The following is a 20,067-nucleotide window of genomic DNA, read 5'->3' as shown; positions in this document are numbered from 1 at the left end:
GCAGGTGCACAGGTGTAGTAATTATACACTGACACATTTTGAAAGAGCCACAGGTGGAGCTATTTATTTCACTTGTGATTCTGTGGGGAGACCTGGAAAACATGCACTGTTTGGGGTCCTGAGTACCGAGTTTGAGAACCTGTGTTCTAGAACAGTGGTTCTCAAACTCTGTCCTCAGGACCGCACACAGTTCACATTTTCCAGATAACCTAGCAGGTGCACAGGTGTATTCATTACTTACTGACACACTTTGTGGAGCTAATTATTTCACTTGTGATTCTGTGAGGAGACCTGGAAAACATGCACGGTTTGGGGTCCTGAGAACCGAATTTGAGAAGCTGTGTTCTAGAAGGTGCTAGATAAATAAGTAAAATCTGATTGGTTGCTATGGGCAACACCTCCACTTCCAAAAACCCACACTTCAGTAAATATACCCTTCCAGTATCTGTTTGCTACTTGTATTTGTTTGTACATTGCTGGATGAATCTCCTTCTGTTGTCAGTGTTTAGTTCTTTGTCGGCATCTGTATGCTTTCGGTTTTTAAACTGTGTTGATTGTCTTTGAAATTAAGTCTTTGTAGGTTAAAGTAATAGGAAAGGAATATGTGCTCCAGCAGAACTAGCATACCAAACCTACATTATGTAAGCAGGAACATCTTATGCAGTGCATGTACTTTGTTTTTCAGAACATATTGTACTTTATTTCATCATGCATGACTAGTAATGTACTGTTCAGAATTGCCTAAATGCACCTAACATAGGGTTACTACAACATGTCCTCTATACAGTATCAATGGATCATGCCAGATGCAAATTGAGCTATGTACAGATGCGCCCAAGTTAATTGTGGGCCGCAAGTTGCGTCACGGTACGCTATGGCGCGTTCCCGATCACGGGAGTGCGTCTCCATTAAATTCCATGGAGACGCAAATGCGCATCTCTGATCGTGGGAGTCCGTCTCGCACCACGCATGGCGCGAGATGCGCTACGGACGAAGAAGCAGCTGGGCAGATTTATACTAAGGAAGAGGTTCCCAAACGCAGCCCTCAGGCACCCCAACAGTTCAGGTTTTAGAGAGATCCATGCAATGGTGGTTAAAGCAAATTGACTGAGGTACTAATTAATCCACCTGTGGTCAAGCATGAATATCCTTAAACCTGGACTGTTCAGGTGCCTTGAGGACCCCGTTTGGGAACCTCTATACAAAGGAATAGGATGTTATTTTATGGAGTGCCAACAAATAAAACTATAATAAAATACACACATAAGCAGCAATTTTAAAGAGGGCCTTGGAGTCTGATGATGAAATTGCTGCCTGTGATCATGTACCCACAGATGTGTATGTGGATAGAATTTGAGGTTTAATTTTTAGTATCAGACATTGGGGGAGATGTACGAAGCCCAGAAGCGGTATCAGCGCACGTTATGTGCGCTGAAACCGCTTCTCCCCGATGTATGATCGGGGGTCTGGGCGGTAAATGACAGGGGCGCTGTGCGCCCCTGTCATTATCGGCGCTGGTATCTATAAGATAGCAGCGCCGACGGCAGGGCCATGTACGAACGGTCATAACATATGACCGGCCGGCTGTAGCTGTCGTTATCGACAGCAACAGCCTGGCGCTAGCCTATCCCCACAGCAGGGACAGTGCTGTCCCTGCTGCGGCGGCTGCCGGCTCCAGGGCTCCACGTGGGGATCTTGCGATACTTGCGAGATCCCGCGCATACTCAGTGGAGCCGACCGGGACTGAGAGACAGCGCATCAGCACTAGGCTGATGCGCTGCTGTCTCTAGCGGGTAGCGCCGGAGGGGGGAGTTAAAGCTCCCCCTCTCCGGCCGATGAGATGTTTATACATCTCATCGGTAGTGCTTCCTGCTTCGCCTCGGTAAAGAGGGGAAACGTTATAGCGGCACGTTAAGTGCCGCTATAATAAATCTACCCCATTCTCTGTAGTCATTCTGCATTACTATCAGTCATCAATGTAGCTATTGAATTTGAAACGCAATCTGATCACTGCTATAGTCCATTTACAGAAGGTTTTCTTTTCTTTTTTTCAGTGACTTTTTGATTCTTCCTGGATTTATTGATTTCACAGCTGATGAAGTGGTGAGTGTCTTTCTCTTTATATGAGCACTATCTTGGCATTATTTTCCATGTTCTAGTTTACTGTGGTATGCAGCACTGCGTAATAGGCATAGGTTATATAACAAAAAGATTAATGTCCACCACATTGTGTCTCCCTTAGTTTTCTTCTCCAAAATCAAACGCTCCAACTGTAAGGTGCCTACACACTAGACGACCTGCAAACGATGCAATGTCGTCAGTGATTTCCCTTGAGCTCTTCCCGGCACTCCAGGACATGATATGGTGCATGAACAGTAAAATACGATATACGATCTATCGTGCACTATCTAACTATTTACATCTTTTGGCGGTACTAACCGAATGACCACGCAGCCAGCGAGATTTGAGCTTTCATTTGGCTGAGAGGCGCAAGCCTTCTGCCTCTCAGACAATGAACGGTTCTCACCATTGAAGTCACTGGTGGGAACCGCTCATTGTCTGAGAGGCGGAAGGCTCACCTCTGTCAATGAAACCTCAGCACTGGAATTTCTATAGTGAAATCTCGCGGCTGCTTGGCCATTCGGGTAGTACTGTCCTTAGAGGACAGTATTACAGTTCGTGGGTCCGGGTCAATTTATTTTAATTCGTTTAATGTATCTGTGTCAAAAAGTGATGTCGGGTTGACATATCGTTCAGGCATTAAACACTGAACGATATGGCGTAGATCCTGTACAAAATTGTCAGATCTTACCTCCTGTATGTAAGATACGACGGACGACCTGTGGGTACACGCCTCGGCAACGTAATCAAAAGTGGACACTCATTATGTACACATTATGCACGATCTGTCGTTCCGATGCGTCGGAATTGGCCAAATCGTGCATAATATCGTCTAGTCCTGTGATGGATTCGAACATATTTTTGAAAAAACCTAAAATTTCCCACTGTGCTTGAAATCTCCAGCACGTTGCCAGGACTAGAATTGGCAGCATGTCACCTGCCAGTTGTCAAGGTTCAACCAACAAATGAATATTGAGAGGATGAAGCTGTCACAGGGCAAACGTTATGGCACATGACGGGAAGCAGGCCGTTCTATTTACATGAGAACCCATTTCAGGGTGTGTGGTTTTTTTTTTGTTTTTTTTAAGCTACACCTCTGGTGAGCATTTTAGAATTTAATTTATAATATTCTGCTACCACCTTGTGGTCGATTTTTAAAGTTTGCAATTTCAGATTAAAAGTGTGTCCATGCATTTGGTAATGAAGGGGATATGTAATAGCATCTTGCTTATATCCATGCTAAAAGACATCCTGCATCGCCACTGTACAGTGATGCCGGATGTCTATAGCAGCAATATATTAGAAAAAATATTCCCATAGAGGTGTTATGGTAACTTGCCTCTTTAGAAACTATTAAATTATCAATATTCAGGCCCTTAACTGAATATTGACTACAGCTAAATGAGTGTGACTACAGCTCCTACTGAGTAATCCGGTTTTACTCCCTTAAATATTCACCAGTTGATTATATCAACAAGCAGCGCATACATAGATTGTATTCGGTATTTTCATTTCTATATATACACATATACACTCAATTTAATACTATAAAAGTGCACATAGTATTAGTACAAAACATAAAAAAACAATAAAATTTGGCGTGATGGTGCCGTGTGCTTATCTGTACCTGACACCCAGAAATCAAAGCCTGAGCACCGGGAGCGGTAAGAGCAGAGTATAAAAGACATTGCTCTTGGACTGAAATTAACATATACCGTACAAACCGGGTGAGCTAGAAACTGAGATTGAGGGCTTTACATGTAAAAGCAAAACTGGAGACAAAAGAACTAACCTGGCAATAAGTATTGTGGAAACAAAAGGCTAAAGTGATAGAGATGTTGCAATAATTGCATAATAATTTTTCTGAAAAGGTGGATTTTTTATTTTCTCTGAATTTTTAGTATTCTTTTATCTTATTTTTTTTATGTTTTGTACTAATACCAAGTGCACTTTTATAGTATTAAATTGAGTGTACATATAGAAATTAAAATACTGAATACAATCTATGTATGCGCTCCTTGTTGATATAATCAGCTGGTGAATAACTTACCCCTTTGACTATCTCTGTTCAGCTGTATGATATTAGCCTAGTACTGATATCATGCTTAATGGCCTGGTGTCCATGTGTGAGATCTCTGTGTGAATAAACATAGACTAGTAAGTGGCCATCACGCTTTGGCATCAGTGGTAAGGGACACCAAAGGTGCCATTTGAGACATCTGCTTTCTCCATGGTCTGTCCTTTAATAAATTTGGAGAAGTAAGAAACCCTTATTTTTCTTAAAATGCCATAAAAAGGTGTTATCACCACTTCATACATTGACCTGTAAGTGTGTGGCAAGTGAATGTCACTTCTGTGTCTGTGCATTTGGGATATGTTTAGTATCCTGACACGGGGTATGCCAGTGCTTAGAATACTGGCGCCGGGTTCCTGACACCTGTCAGAATCTCAGCGCCAGCATCCCGAAGGTAAGTAGCAGAGTTGGGGGGAGGCACTAGGAGGAGGAGGCACTAGGAGGAAGAGTGTTAGAGTTAGGCACTAAGGGGGGAGGGTTAGGTTTAGGGTGTGGGGAGGTTAGGGTATGGAGAGGGGGGAGGGTTAGGAGACCTACTGACAAGTTTCGGTATCCTAACCCGGTCAGAATTCCGGCGTCAGAATATTTACCGCCTGCATCCCTTACCCATCCCGTGTATTTGGTTATTTTATTAAACACTGGTTTTCCTGCGCTACCTAAAAGTAATATCCATACTCCATGAGAACAGGACAAGGGTTTTTTTTAATGGGGAATATGAAGGCATCGTATGTAAGGTGTGATCAGTAGAAATGGTAATTGACAGCATGAAACATTTGCAGATTATCATCCACATAAATTATGAAGTCTTGGTTGCATTATGTATTACAATGAAGTGAGACTGGTGCAAACACCTATTCAGAAGTCTGGGCTTTATGTGAACAAGATGTTTATAGTAAAATACACAAAGGAATCCCAGACACTAATTAAAATTATAAAGTGTGTGTGCGTATAATTATCAGTGTTTAAATCCCAAAGGAATAAAACAAACCGCAAAATAATACATGATTGGGGAACTACAGTTTTAAAAATCAAAACACCATATCTGATATGGCAGGTATAATAAAAAAATTAGGACACACTATATTTAAAAAAAAAAAAAACTTATTTGCGGGATGAGGAGCTTCTGGTAACTAAACATCCACTCTAATTGAGAGGGAAAGTGCAGCTTTCAGTAACAGGGAGCTCTGATGCTGGCATTTAAACAAAACAAAACATAGAAGGGAGGGGGGGGGGGGTCCTCCAGTACACTAAATTGTTCCTGCAGCAATATTTGAAACCTATATGGTAATAAAGTTAGAGATATTTGTTTCATGCATTTGCAAATACATGGTAAGCCACCAGGTCAACTTCACGGCTTCTCTGATAACTGGTGGTCCCTACACTGCATGATAACCGTACCCACTCTGGGCAGCTGAAGAGTATTTGAGCAGATTCCAGTTTGATTGCCGTTTTGCTAATTGGAGGTCCTAGTGGTGACTCCCAGGTAAGCTGGCTCTCAATTTGGATGCATTTCTGTATGTGCCTTAATCATGAAGCCTTACAATAGACCAGAGGTTCCCAAACGTGGTCCTCAAGACTCCACAACAGTTCAGGTTAGAGAGACATGGTTTAGCAAAGGTGACTTAATTAGTGTCTCAGTCAATTTAACAACCTGTTCTCAACCATGCATCTTTCTAAAACCTGAACTGTTGGGGAGCCTTGAGGACAGTGTTTGGGAACCTCTGCAATAGACCATTATATGGCCCAGAGTAGGTACTGTTGTCATGCAGTGTAGGGACCACCAGTTATCAGAGAGGCTATGAAGTTGGTCTGGTGGCTTGCCATGTATTTGCAAATATTTCTGAATTTCTCTTACCCTATAGTTTTCAAGTATTGTTGCAGGTTCAATTTAGTGTGCTCAGGGACACCCCCCCTTTCTGTTTGTTTTGTTTAGTATGATCCTTCCCTTTCATGCACCTGAAGAGTATTGCCAAATTGATTTGAGCAGCTTCCACTTTGTTTGCTGATTTAAGCAATTCAATCAGAGGCTAGAGCAGAGTTTTCCAAGCTCCACCATTACGGTCCAGGTTTTAAAGATATCAATGCTTGAGCACAGGTGACTTAATTAGTACTTAGTCAATTTGATTTAACCACCTGTGCTCAAGCATGGATATGCTTAAAACCTGGACTGTAATTGCGAAGTTTGGGAAACTCTGGGCTAGAGGTTACAGTCCTGCCCAGCTTTGTGGAGAACACGAGTGAAGGCACCCAGTCCAGCCTGATCAGGGTTACGCAGCGGCGCAGGATCCCTGGTGCAGTCAGCTATATGTCTTGGCTCTGACACACTGCAGCTCTAGAGCAGTCACAGCTCAGCAGGATTCTGAGCCTGTAGTGTATAGAGCTCTTCTCAGGTAAGGGTGCAAAGGAGGTGCTGAATGTGCTGCTTTCATGCAGAACTTGAGAGCAAGAAAGCATCGTACCAAAACCCCCTCAGACTGAACTATACCCTTACTCCTCACTCACTTTGTGGTGCTCCAGAATGGGGCAGTTTCGTTTCTTTAAAAAAAAAGGCTGGTGCTGCTCCCTGCTAAAACAGCCTGGTGGTAACACTACAATGTAAACCTGCCTAAATAATAGCACTAGCCGGGTAACATGCTGCCCTGTCCTTACTAACACGAGTGGACTTCTCATGCTACCCACACAATCTTCATTCTCTCTTGAAACAGTCTGTGCTGCTTTGAGCATTGGTTACAGGTTGTTCAGTTCTGTCCCTGCCAAATTTAGAACCGTGAGCACACAGTGAGCAGGCATGAAAAGAGAAGGCTAGAAAGTTGTTAGAATACACTTCTGTAAATGAATCCAGCATGTGCTCTGACACTAAGCACACCAAATAAACTGTTTTCCTATGTTTTCATGGAAAGACAACTAGTACCTTACTAGGGAAGCCCGACTGATCGAAATCCGACTGCAGCAGGGAAGTACCCTAATCCTCTCCTCTCCCTACCCTAACCATCCCTTACTGGTGCCTGACTACATCCCCCTTACTAGGCAGTGAGGTTTAAAGGGTACAACTTTCTTGTTTGGTATAGTCGTCTGATGTGTATCCTGTCCTCTGGAGATTCTTCACAGTAATGGTTGGGATGATAAGCATATGACCGTTGGATTGTACTCTGATTGTAATACTGTGGCCCTTTCCTGCTCGTGTCTAATTTAATTGGTACAATTCTAGCTGTGAACTCTACCAGCTATATTGATGATCCATTTTATTTTACTTTGTAGACCGTAAAATGTGTGGTGTTTTATATCAATGTTAAAATTGATTCTGTACATAATTTTTTTGTGTGTTTATTTAAAGGACCTGACTTCTGCCTTGACTCGTAAGATAACTTTAAAGACCCCGTTGATTTCCTCTCCCATGGACACAGTGACTGAGTCAGATATGGCTATTGCAATGGCGGTGAGTACAAGGCACATATATACCTTCATAAAATCTGTCATGAGTATATTGATTGTGTAGTTACCATAGAAAGCCGATTATAAGTAAAGCAATTCATGGCTATAGCTGACTTTAACAGTATAACAATGTTATATACTTACTGTTTTTGAGAAGAAGGTTTGATTTTGGAATATTCATTTTATCTGTCACTTTAGATGTGTAAGAATTGGAGGACACTATAGGCAGCTGCTTAAAATAACACTAACCTCAATTGTTTTTTTGCACAAGGGAGTAGAAATATCCTTCTGTGTAGGTTATCTGCAAACTCCGAGGTGTCTGCTACCACTGGCTACATTTTATCTTTCTCAGACCTGACCACACTCCCTGGGGATGCCATATCCCATGGGCAATGAGGTCACACCCCTAATCCGTATTATAGAACATAACCACATCTCAATTAGATTCACAGGGGCATCTGGGACAATATAAATGCATCATATGGAAGTGCACTGAAGGCAAATTTCCTAAAATGGAGAAGTATGCAAGCAGGCTTCCTAGCACCATCCCAGAAGCTAGGTAAAGCTCTGCGACAAGAATATATGTATGCTGTATTTCCTTAAATACAAAGGAAAAATACTAGAATTTATCCCATTTACTTAAGAATAATACATTGTGATTAACAGTAGTTCTTAAAACGTAAAATATGAATGTCCAAATCCCATTGTTATACTTAACTTCTTCCTCTTGAAAATGTACCCACACCTAAATGAGCTCTGCTCCATTATTTTTCTTTGTATAAAAACATTCTCTTAATGTTAGCGAGACATAGCAACTGTCACATGAGGCTTGTAGCGTGTATGGTCTTGTGGCCTCATTTAGGCAGCGTAACGTGGCTTTGCCCAAGGCACTAATATATATATATATATATATATATATATATATATATATAATCTCTCTCTCTCTCTATCTCTGGATTTTAAATGAGGCTTTAGTGCTCATTTCACAGGGACTCTACTTACATTGCCTATAAGTGCTGTAAGATATAGCATGTAAGCATAGAGTTCATAAGATTAAAATAACTATTTTATTTGTTTTGTACAATTCTAGTTACGTATAATTTTACACAATTGCTCATATTTTTATTTTTATTCCATTGTCCTCAATGGCGTAATAAAGATTGCAACGGTCTTGGAAGTTTGCTTTTTAAGTTAAATAGATAGATCCTACTCTTTTTACTGAGTCAGCCATGCTTTATTATGCTGTTTGATTCCTTTTTTCAAAGTACCTGTATACTTGTGAGTGTTTTACATTATGGCTTATTGTATTACAGTTGATGGGAGGTATAGGCATCATTCATCATAACTGTACCCCGGAGTTTCAGGCCAATGAAGCCCGCAAAGTGAAGGTAAGACTCTATAGATATAGTAACTTGGTCCTTTATTGCTCATCTCTGTATAGTCTGTTTTCTGTCTTATAAATGATGGATGATCATATATGGTATAATACATGCAGTGCTATAAATATCATAAATAGAAGTCAGAGGAGGTCCTCTACCATGCATAGGTACGCAGTTGTAGGCTTTAGGTTTTTATACTGCTTACAGAAATCTATTGCAACTTCTTATATCTGTAATAATGTGCATTATTTTTTATAAAACGCACATTTTCCTGAAGAATTGTGAAGTGATTACCTCAGAACTCACTTTCTCCAGATATTAAAATATACCTAAACCAATGTAAATACTATCACCTATGTAGTATAATAAATATGATCTGTACTAGTTAGCAGCCCGTCAAAATGACGGGACATTGTCGAACCCGTGGAAAGTTCCGTTTGAACACTGTAAAGAGGTCACTTTTTGGTCATTTCTGCTTGGCAGCTCGGGGGGGGGTGCAAATAGAAATGTTAACTCCGCTGGCTCCATCGGGCGCCATCTTGCGGCCGACTGCGCGTAACACCCTTGCATTCCCCCCCATGGAGGTGAGGAGCAGCCTTAGCCGGATGTGAAAGGTCCCGTTAGAGCGCTCATACGGATCACTTTTTGGTCATTTCTGATCGCCAGCTCTGAGGGCTGAGAGTAGAAATGTCAGCATCGGCAGCTTTGCACACCCTAACTGAGCAACGATTGAATTGCGCCATCTAGTGGCCGCCAGCGTGCAACACACTTTAATTCCCCCCATAGAGGTGATCATTGCTAGTGCATCAATCTTTGTAAATATGTGACATAAATGTTTTGGCGTCACAGTGATGAGACCGTTTTCAGATATAATACTGGTTTAAATACAGAAATAATGTCTGTCTTGTGGCTGAAATCTCACTATTGGAGTTAATAGTAACTTCTGAATGTTATAAGTAGGAGGGGGAGCTATTAGTATTTTGTGGGTTTCTTCTGTTTACAATATTCCGTACCTTTTGTATAAAACTGTTGTGCAATTGGCGCATCCTTCTCTCTCTCCTTCATGTCCTTTTCTCCTCTCTTTCTGCAGAAGTTTGAACAAGGATTTATCACTGACCCAGTAGTAATGAGCCCCAACCACACTGTGGGGGATGTATTTGAAGCTAAGAACCGACATGGATTTTCTGGCATCCCAGTAACGGAAACTGGAAAAATGGGCAGCAAATTAGTAGGGATTGTTACCTCAAGAGATATAGACTTTCTGACGGAAAAAGACTACACAACTTATCTGAGCGAGGTACTGTATCAATAATCAATGGCTATATGAGCCAATCCTTGTACTGACTTTTTTTTTTTTTTTTTTATGGCAGTCAGCGCGAATATGTTCACCTAGAATTCTTTGATGCTTTACTTTGGGGATGAATAAGGTATATCTGTTTCCATATCTTATAATTCATACTCTGATTGTTCTACAGGTAATGACCAAAAGAGATGACCTGGTTGTTGCCCCAGCCGGTGTCACCCTAAAAGAAGCGAATGAAATTCTACAACGTAGTAAAAAAGGTATAACCGTTACTTGCCACTGATCACACTGACTGTCGTATAGAAATATGACTACTTATAATGCAAGTACATATTACAATTTCATATGTAAAAATAGCAAAAACCTCTGATGTAGACGCTCTTATATTGCCTACAAACTGGTTAGAAGTATGTAACCTGTGGCATACGTTTTAACGTTGACCTGTTGGTGGGTTTGCATAGCAAAACATGGAGCATGCATGTCTTTCTCACACACAGCCGATTTACTGCCCTTACTACTTCTGTTATAAAGCCATAAGCAGCATTTTGAGCCATAGAAATATGACCCATGCAAAACAATGCTCCATAGAAGTCTGTTTATTACTTTTACACCTGTCACATGGGCTTCAGAAAACCGCTCCGATATTATGTTGAAATTTGATAGCAGAATTTCCTTGAAAAGTACTTGAAATAGTTAAGATCTGCTTTTTTGCTAGGACCGCTTTGTGTGAACAGTGTTTTCAGTGTCACACTGCATATACTGATATATCCGTGTTTCTTCATCCCGTTCCTTATGGAGCACTAACAGTGCTTGTTTTCCACATCATCTAGCTGCTGCACAGGTGTGTTATTGATTAACACAATAGTTCTACAGTTGGTACGAATTATTCCTGTGGATACCTTGAAAACAAGCACTGTTAGGGTTTCATGAGGAATGAGTGTGAGAAACACTGATCTACTGAGGTTTACCTTTTCATATGGGTTGAACTACTGTAATTCTGGTTTGCTTATAAGAAAATAAGAAATCTGACAGGCACACCTTTTTTTTTTTTTTTTTTCCCCCCCCATCTACTAGATTATCACAAGTGATTTGAGATTTGTTTTTCACCAATTCCTTGTGTAATTTATACCACCAAAAATGCAATCTGTAATGTCCTGCAATAGTCATCACTGTGGGGGCAATTCATTTGATTTGCGCACACCATGCTGGCTGTCTGTACGTGCCCATACTTTACTTCTCGCAGCCTCCTGAGGTGTGAGAAGTAATGTGTCCACCCATAGCTTTAGGTGTTTGAACGGAACAACAATTGAATTCCGCAATCATATAGACGCCCAAAGCAATTGAATTGCCCCTATATATGTAGCAATTAACATACCATGACTGGCATTAAACCACCAAAACTATATCTGAGTGGGAGAGAAAAACTGGTATAATCCATAAAGCAGTAGATCTAGATTAGTGACACAGCATCCTCCCTGTCCCCGGGCCATGATGGTAAATCCACTGGTTTACTAATGGCTACCTTTTTTGTAGTAACTTTAAAAAATAAAAACTATTTGCTGTTTTGATCCCTAAAATATTACTTTAGTATTGTAACAAAAAGCCGAATGTTAACTATTTATTTGGTATACTATAAGAGCTCACTTAAAATTGGTCTTAATTTGTCTAGTGCTTTGTAAGTATTGGACAGATAAAACAAGCATCACATTCAATCACTAGCTTAATTTGTCTCCTGCTCCCGCTTTCCAATACAACCTAGTACCCTGATAGCTGTATAAATAAGAATATATAGCTCATATTACCAATCCATTACTGCCCGTAGCTGTCTTATGGACATATCAATAGCTCCATCTTGCTTAATTCTGGATATCTTACGCCCTAAGTAACCTGAATCCCAGCGTTGTCCAGATAAGCATTTATAATTGGGGCACATTGTTTTGGTTTGAGGGATATGGCATGTACGTGCTGTGGAGAGAACATGTCATACCTTCCATATAACTTTAAAGTACAATTCAGAAATTAAATATCTAGTTTAGGGTGAAGTTCAGTCCAGCTTGTTCCTTTTTGAAAGCTCCATTGGTGTAGTGCTGTAGTCCTCTTTCATACTACGTAAGAATATGAAATACACTGTCCCATATATGATAAACTAGGCTTAATGAGTTCCACAAGAGTTATTATATTATTTTCACTTGGTAGTGTCCATTTCATGTCCGCTAGTCAGCATAGAAGTCAATAGATCTGTTCTGTTAAGGCCCCCACACATGGAGCGACCAATGAATTGGAACGATATCGCAGCTATATCGTTCCATGTGTGGGCATGATATCATCCGCTGCACGCTTCCGTGGTGTTGTCTCTCCAGACCTTTCTGTATGCACAAGAGATCTGGAGAATTGACGGACGATCTCATGCAGGTCTATGGAGGTGGGCCGGCATGTCGGGCATGGGATCGCTCCATGTGTGGGGACCGTCCGATATGTCGGCCGTCGGAACGTGGATCGCATTGCTGGGTGCACATTGCACCGTGTATGGGGCCCTTTACTTTTCCGGCAGTTTGCCCTGTTACATTATATTCATTAGTCAGACATTTGAGAATGATCTTGGAGAGTGGCACTTTGTCAGCTAATGAAGATGGTTAGCCTAATCTATAATTCCTGCATCTTCAAACCATTGGAGCATTTGTATTTTATTTCCTAAAATGTTTGTGCATCAATTTTTATCTCCCTAATATTTGGGATTAGGAATGGTTGCGGCTAGCTCTGTAAGCCTTATTAAGTATTGTGTTGTCTTACGTGATTCTTTTGGAATTGCTCATTAACCAAAGGTAAGCAGGAACCTGGACCAGATACCATCATCTTCTCTATCAATAGCCCCTGGCTAGTCTCTATGAATAAGGGAGAGGGGCAAATGCCAGCAGAGACAGCAAAAATCAATCATGGTGGTAAGAAATTACTTGGCAAGCTCAGAAAGGAAATGCACTGTCCTCCTTCTGGTCTTTTGCTTGATCCAATAGTAGTAAGGATCAATCGCCTATCATCCTCATATAATACTTGTGGCAAATAGGTGTTTATAGCAATTCAGTCAGTATTGTTCCCTCAGGATGGGACTATTGCTTGCTAGGCCTATGTGTTGGGAAGAACATGTTTGTTGGTAATGAGCCTCCTCTATGGAAAGTAAGTATCAGGGGATTTAAAGGGAAATTCAGGCCAGTAAGACTCCTGCTTCAAGCATTAATCACATACATTACTAATTAACTGATTTTTGAATCTAGGGTTGTATTTATTATCTTAAACTCTCGCTGTAAATGTTAACGGTAGACTTAATTAAAAACAAATAAAATGTAAGTCTTATTCCCACAAATTTAAAGTATTTTAAATATGTTATACAGTACCCTGAGTCTTGCGTCCCAAGTGCGCTTCTAATCTCCACTAACCTCTATAATTTACTTTGTCTACATGTATTGTTTTGCTGGCTTCACTAAATCTGCTACAAACATGCTATATTCAAGAGGCTGCTTTTGCTAGTGTGTCCTATTTTAGTGATACTCCTAATCTGACAATTTTCATCTTCATCCACAGGAAAACTGCCAATAGTGAATGACAGTGATGAGCTGGTCGCTATTATTGCTAGGACCGATTTAAAGAAAAATCGGGACTACCCACTTGCCTCAAAAGACTGCAGGAAGCAGTTGTTGTGTGGTGCAGCAATTGGGACCAGGGAAGATGACAAGTATCGACTCGACCTCCTCATGCAAGCGGGGGTGGATGTAGTTGTCCTTGTATGTATTGCTATAGGCTTAATTTTTTTTTCATGCGGGGCGGGAGGGTTATGTAAACATCTAGTTGTCCAAAACCCACATAAATGTGAATAGTTTAGTCAAAATGATTTATAGAAAATATTGGAAAGTTTAATATGTATGTGCGTGTTACTGGCACTTACAATAGAGCTTGAAGGTACTTGCTGGGGTGCTCACCTTGGGGTAATTAACCCCTCCATATAGCCATATACAACAAAAAGCGGCACTCCCAGACCGACAACACTTCAAAAAAATAGTGATTTTACTGTGCAACGTTTCGGGGTTACCCCCTTCCTGTGTCGTGAGGAAGGGGGTAACCCTTGTCGGTCTGGGAGTGACCTTTGTTTGCAAGTAAATGCTGAATGAAAAATAAGAATTACCACAACCACTCTTTCATTTAGTGGTGTAGAAACATTAACTACTTCATTATACAAAACTCCTTTTTAAAAGACCTTACAGCCTTTTTGTGTTTCATTGACAGGACTCTTCTCAGGGTAATTCTGTGTATCAGATAAACATGATCCACTACATCAAACAGAAATACCCCGAGCTACAGGTGGTTGGCGGGAATGGTAAGCATTTTCTGCACTTAATCAACCTTAGGTAGCATGTCGGAAGAGTAAGTAATTACTGCACAGTATTGTATTCTGGATACATGAGTCCTCAGTGTTTTCAAATATACAGACATTCCTCACTTAACGACTGAGTTCCGTTCCTACGACTAGGTCGATAAACGAATTGGTCACTAAAAGAGGAGCCATATATACTTAATACAGGTAATCATTTTTATTTATTCTGAATAAAGAAAAGGTCTAAAGGAAATTCAAACTTGATACTGCAGCTGTTTTTACTTTACATAACTCTTACTGTACAGTACAATTCGTTATATAAAAAAAAAGTTTCAGAATAACATTTTAGTCATTGCACTGTGGGTTCCAGCTGGTCAGAGTGCTGGTCGTAAGTCCGAACGGTTGTTAAACGAGTAGGTTGTTAAGTGAGGAATGTCTGTATTTCAATTTGAATTGGACGGAAAATTTAGAAGCTGAGCAAATTATAGGTCCCTGATGTTTTGAAGTGTAAGACATGTATTCTTTTTATTTTTTGTTTGCTAGTGGTGACAGCAGCTCAAGCAAAGAATCTTATTGACGCTGGTGTGGATGCGCTGCGAGTAGGAATGGGATGTGGATCCATATGCATTACTCAGGAAGGTGAGGGAAAAGCTGTTCATTATGTGGTGGTGGTGGGGTTTATTTTCATCATGCAAAGTTTCAGCCTTAATCTGTTTAACTGGAGTGTATACTTATTTTCCCCTCATACCAAACTTGTTTGTGGTTTATAAGATTAAATCTAAATTCTGCCCATGTTACCTGATACTTGACACTGCTGTGTGACTATGCTTGCTTACAGTAATGGCTTGTGGCAGACCTCAGGGAACTGCAGTATACAAGGTTGCAGAGTACGCTCGCAGGTTTGGTGTTCCGGTTATAGCAGATGGGGGTATTCAAACAGTGGGACACGTGGTGAAGGCTTTGGCTCTCGGAGCATCTACAGGTAAATCTAAGAATTGATGGCCATTACAGGCAATTGCTTTTAGTTGTGCATTTAATTACTTGTCAGTGCATCTCATTCATCTTATGTTTGTTTATTCTGTGCAGTGATGATGGGATCCTTGCTGGCGGCCACCACGGAGGCACCTGGCGAATATTTCTTTTCTGATGGTGTGAGGCTGAAGAAATACAGAGGAATGGGCTCGCTGGATGCCATGGAGAAAAATACCAGTAGCCAGAAAAGATATTTCAGGTCTCCATAGCTGGATGTTTATTGATCTGTCCAATTTCTTCATGTTGTTTTTTCCTGTCGCCAGAAGAGGGAACACAACCTGGGTGTCGCAAATCATTTGTAGTCTGAACTCAGGTTGGGTTACAAATTGCAGAAAATGAGATTTTATTGCTGAGCATGTAGTAGAGGTACTTGCGTTCGTAGTAGGTTTGGGTTCATAAAGGCCTGTGGAATCAAACTTTCTCTTGCAGCAAGGCTGGGGAACTCTGGACCATGGGATTGTAGGTTGGGGCTGGAGCTGGCACTTAATAAAACTGTAGCTTTAACCCTCCTCCCCCCTGCAATCCCACAATTCCAGTGTTCTTTAAGTGCCTGAGGAGTAAGGGCACGATTTTAAGGGGCTACTACGCAGCTCTTTGTTGTAGCTTAGTTTTTCATTTGATTTGTAATTTTCTTATCAATTATGTGAGCTATGCGCTGCTTACAGTCTGAGGGCCTAATTCAGACCCGCTTGCGAGCGCTGAGCGCTCGCAAGCAGGTCGATGGTGCCCAAGTGCGCATTCGCGTGCGCATGCGCGAGACCCGAATAACGACGGCCAAGCCATCGTTATGGGTCTCGCACCAAAGGGGGCATGCTGTCGATGGTGATTGACAGCACGCCCCCTTTGGTGGGCGTGCCGGGAGCGTGGCTGCCCAGACGGAGGCGTTCCCATGGGAACGCCTACCGTCTGGGGCCGGCCCCACTGACATTACTAGTGATGTCAGTGGGAGTGCTTTTGGCTCTGATAAAGCCAAAAGCACTCCTGGGCTTGCGGCAGTGAGACCCTACCGCAGGGTCTCATCGCAAGCCCGATGGTCTTGACCATCGCGACCATCATTTTGGCCGCTCGCTATAGCTGTGGGTGGTCTCGCACAGCTATGCGAGCGGCCAGGAGGCCGCTCCAAAAAGGAGCAGGGACGGCCCTGATTCAGAGCGAGCGCTCTGTCAGCGTCCGGCTCTGAATCAGGGCCTGAGTGCGGCGGCTGCTCGATGCAGGGGGGGTGCTTAGCAATGACCCCCCCCCACAGCACTCCGGTCTCCGTTTTGAGACTGCCGGGGACCGGCGCTCGTGGTCAACCTGTTGGAGGGTGCCAGCGGAGGCGGAGCGGTCCTGGATGGCGGCAGCCGTTTTTCCGGGCTTTAGCGGCAGTTCCCATGCATGCAGGGTGTGCGCGCACGCTGACAGGCTGCACGGGTGGAACGGGCTTGACCAGAGTTTTCCCCAAGGGAACTACTCCAGGTCTGGGGAGCGTGGACATGGAGGATGCAGAGCTTACAGCGCTGCACACCCCCCTCCAGGAGTAGCATAACCGACGCGCCCTGCCTTTAGCAGGGAATGCACAGTGCGTCATCCATCGGCATTTCTCCTGCCCTTCACAGGACTGCTCCACTTCTCCCCTGCAGCTTAAATAAAGTTAAGTACTGGACACCTATGCAAGTACACTTGTGGGGCCTATGTATGTACACTATACTTGTAGGGCCTCTGTATGTACACTGTCACTAAATTTACATGTCTTGTGTTACTATGTCATATTGACTGCCCATGTCACACTGTTATAGCTGCCTATGTATTAGGTCACCTGCAAATGTGCCCTAAGTAAATTAGACGACTGTCTTGTCTTACAAGGTGTGGCACGGACGGTGTAGTGGTTAGCATTGCTGCCTCACCGCAGTGTGGGTTCTCTTCCCGCCACCACCCTAATTATCTGGGGTTCGTTGTCAGGGATATTGCTAGTTGGCCTCATGCACAGGTAACGGGCAGTGGCCCTCAGGAGCCTATGGGGCGTAAGGCCCGGTGACGCGCAGGCATCTAGGGTGCTGCGTCCACCATGGTGGGGCAGGCGTAGACGCCGGCTCTCAGCAGGTCCCTGGTTACCCTGGCGAAGCAGATTCTGCTCCAAGTACAGACTTTGGTGTTCCCTCATCGGTGGTGCAGCTTCTTTTCCTCTAGAGGTTCCCGGCTACGGTATGTTCCACTCGGGCTCCGTGCCTGGCGGCGTCAGGATAGGGAGTTGGGTCAGACTCTGCTGTGCGAGGCACAGGTGGAGATTGGTCTTGGAGGCGTCTTCCTCCTACCAGGGCTTCATAAGCAGTTCTGCATACGTAGGAACTTCTGAAGCCTTGCCCAGTCTGTGTGTGGACCTACTGTCCTCTTTGACTAATTGCTGCTGTGCGCCACTCTTTAGGCAGTTTGAATATGGCTTCCCAAGCGGGGGCCACGGGAAGTCACTAGTTCCCTTCGGCGAATCTCTAAAGTCTCATCAGGGAGGCCAAGGAGACGCCAGATTACGAGGTCATCATTCCTTGCACATTTGCTTCCAACTAATTAAGTACCCAGGTGGAAGCACATCCCACTGTTCTCGCTGCGACAGACCTTTGGCTCAACACATGCAACATCTCTTAGGGATCTGCTAGCTAACCCTTGGAGGGTTGTCTCCTGTCTATTTTCATACGCTAGGGGGACATGACTCTGGCTTGACGAGCCTTGGCATAATTGGAGTCTACTATGGACACTTCGGCTGCTGAACTTGTCCAAGGAATTTACAATAGTTCGCCCTGGGATTCCCTGCCGGTTTGGTGGGCAATTTCTCGGTAGACTTTGTGTGGGAAGCCATGCAAGACAGATAGCTGAGGGACTTCAGCTACGGCTGCCTGGGCTCGAAAGGCCTTTTGGCACTTAAGCCGGAATGTTACTTACAATATTTTCGGCTTGGTAGGAACGTTTGTTTTTTTGTTTTTTTTTGCCAGTACTGGATAGTGTTCCCCACAGGTTAAGAAAATACTTTTCTTCCGGCAGCGGTCCCCTCCAGTGGGGTCTGTTTTTTCCAAGAGTACGCTCTTTTCTGTCTGCCACAAGATTTTCTGGTACCATCACCGTTTTGGAGTCAGGGTTCCAGGGAAGCCTTGTGCGTCGGGGGGTATCTTTTATACCCAGTACAGGTGCAAATGGGGAGTTCAGCAACCATTGAGTGAAGTCTTAAGGCATCTGGGTGATAGGCATCATGACTAGGGTTCCAACATGAACCTCTGGGTCCGCTGCCAAGGCATTGCTTTGGATTTCTCAACGTCTCTCTTCCCCAGGTGCGGCATGGTTGCATTGACCGAGCCATTGTTCCAATCCTCTCGACCATCTTTCTTCTTCAGTCATTGATCGAATATGCCCTAGTCTGGGCTGGGCCCTACCGTTCGGTGGAGCCCCGGCTCCTTGGGTTTGCATCAGACTAAGGGCGGTGATACCGCGCATATTGCAAATTGAAGGCATCACAATTATGCACTTTTCGGGTTTCGGTTTGTGACGGATACTTGGACGTCACAGTTACGGACCTTCCTAGGTCTCAAGTTTCATGACGTCGCAAGGCCTCCACTGCTTCCTTGTCGGCGCCTTCAGCTCTGAAAGTGTCTTTTGACATTTCTCTCCAGCGGGGTTTGTCTCATGGGGTGGCCAGTGCACGATCCTTACGGACCTTGGTCTCACCCATTCTGTTGGTGCCTTGTCCGTCGCTTTTGTGGAGCATTTGCTTTTTGGGCATGAGTCTCCACTTAGCGACCATTCATTGGACTGAGGTCACTCGCGGGAGTTCCATTTTGTACGTCTCCAGCCTTGTAAGGGTTGCTCGGCGCCCCTCTAGTCTAGGTTGCTAGTTCAGTCCGACCGCACTCCTCACTCTCATTCGCTGTTTTCAGGTATTCTCCTCCTAGGTCCCTGACACTCTCAGCGTTAATGAGGACAGTGGACTTCCTCCCAGGGCATTGGTCTCGCTATTCAGTGGTCTCCCTGGCTAGGTCTTCAGCCAGAGGATCTTAGGGCCTCTCGACACCTCTTCAAGACTTCACAGGGTTGTCTGTGAACCGGGTATTTGCTGGCTTCCACAGAGGATGCCTTGACTATTTCGTACAAGTTTCAGCTAGCGCATCAGTTCTGCCGTCCCCACTGTTACCTAGAGTTCTCCTGGCGTGTAAACCCTGCCCGTGTTCGGGTAATCCTAGAGGCTCTAGGCCGGCTTCACTGGTCATAATGTGGGGACATTCTCAGGCAGTCTGTATGTCCTGGATTGTGTCTTCCACTTCGCCCAGACGTGCTGCAACACGGTCCATTGTTTCTACGCAGGGACCTTCCTCCGTTGTTTTTCCCGATCTGGCCTTCG

The 20,067-nt window shown here is 43.4% G+C and overlaps 1 protein-coding gene across 4 annotated transcripts in view; it reads left to right on the top strand.

The window, feature by feature from the left end:
* Window positions 1–20,067, top strand: part of IMPDH1 (inosine monophosphate dehydrogenase 1) — a 66,100-nt gene that overhangs the window by 17,928 nt on the left and 28,105 nt on the right. For all 4 annotated transcript variants that reach the window (XM_088447441.1, XM_088447435.1, XM_088447433.1 and 1 more), the window contains 10 exons: window positions 2,055–2,103; window positions 7,530–7,631; window positions 8,941–9,015; window positions 10,097–10,303; window positions 10,482–10,569; window positions 13,886–14,085; window positions 14,585–14,675; window positions 15,216–15,311; window positions 15,511–15,654; window positions 15,759–15,903. In XM_088447441.1, coding sequence (XP_088303567.1) covers window positions 2,055–2,103; window positions 7,530–7,631; window positions 8,941–9,015; window positions 10,097–10,303; window positions 10,482–10,569; window positions 13,886–14,085; window positions 14,585–14,675; window positions 15,216–15,311; window positions 15,511–15,654; window positions 15,759–15,903 — 1,197 coding nt within the window. The remainder of the gene's footprint in view (window positions 1–2,054; window positions 2,104–7,529; window positions 7,632–8,940; window positions 9,016–10,096; window positions 10,304–10,481; window positions 10,570–13,885; window positions 14,086–14,584; window positions 14,676–15,215; window positions 15,312–15,510; window positions 15,655–15,758; window positions 15,904–20,067) is intronic.

This window comes from Taudactylus pleione, unplaced genomic scaffold (genome assembly GCF_031769625.1).
Source record: "Taudactylus pleione unplaced genomic scaffold, aTauple2 ptg000019l, whole genome shotgun sequence".
Classification (NCBI taxonomy): Eukaryota; Metazoa; Chordata; class Amphibia; order Anura; family Myobatrachidae; genus Taudactylus; species Taudactylus pleione.
Note: the sequence above shows the minus strand (reverse complement) of the source record. Positions and strands in the feature narration are given on the sequence as shown.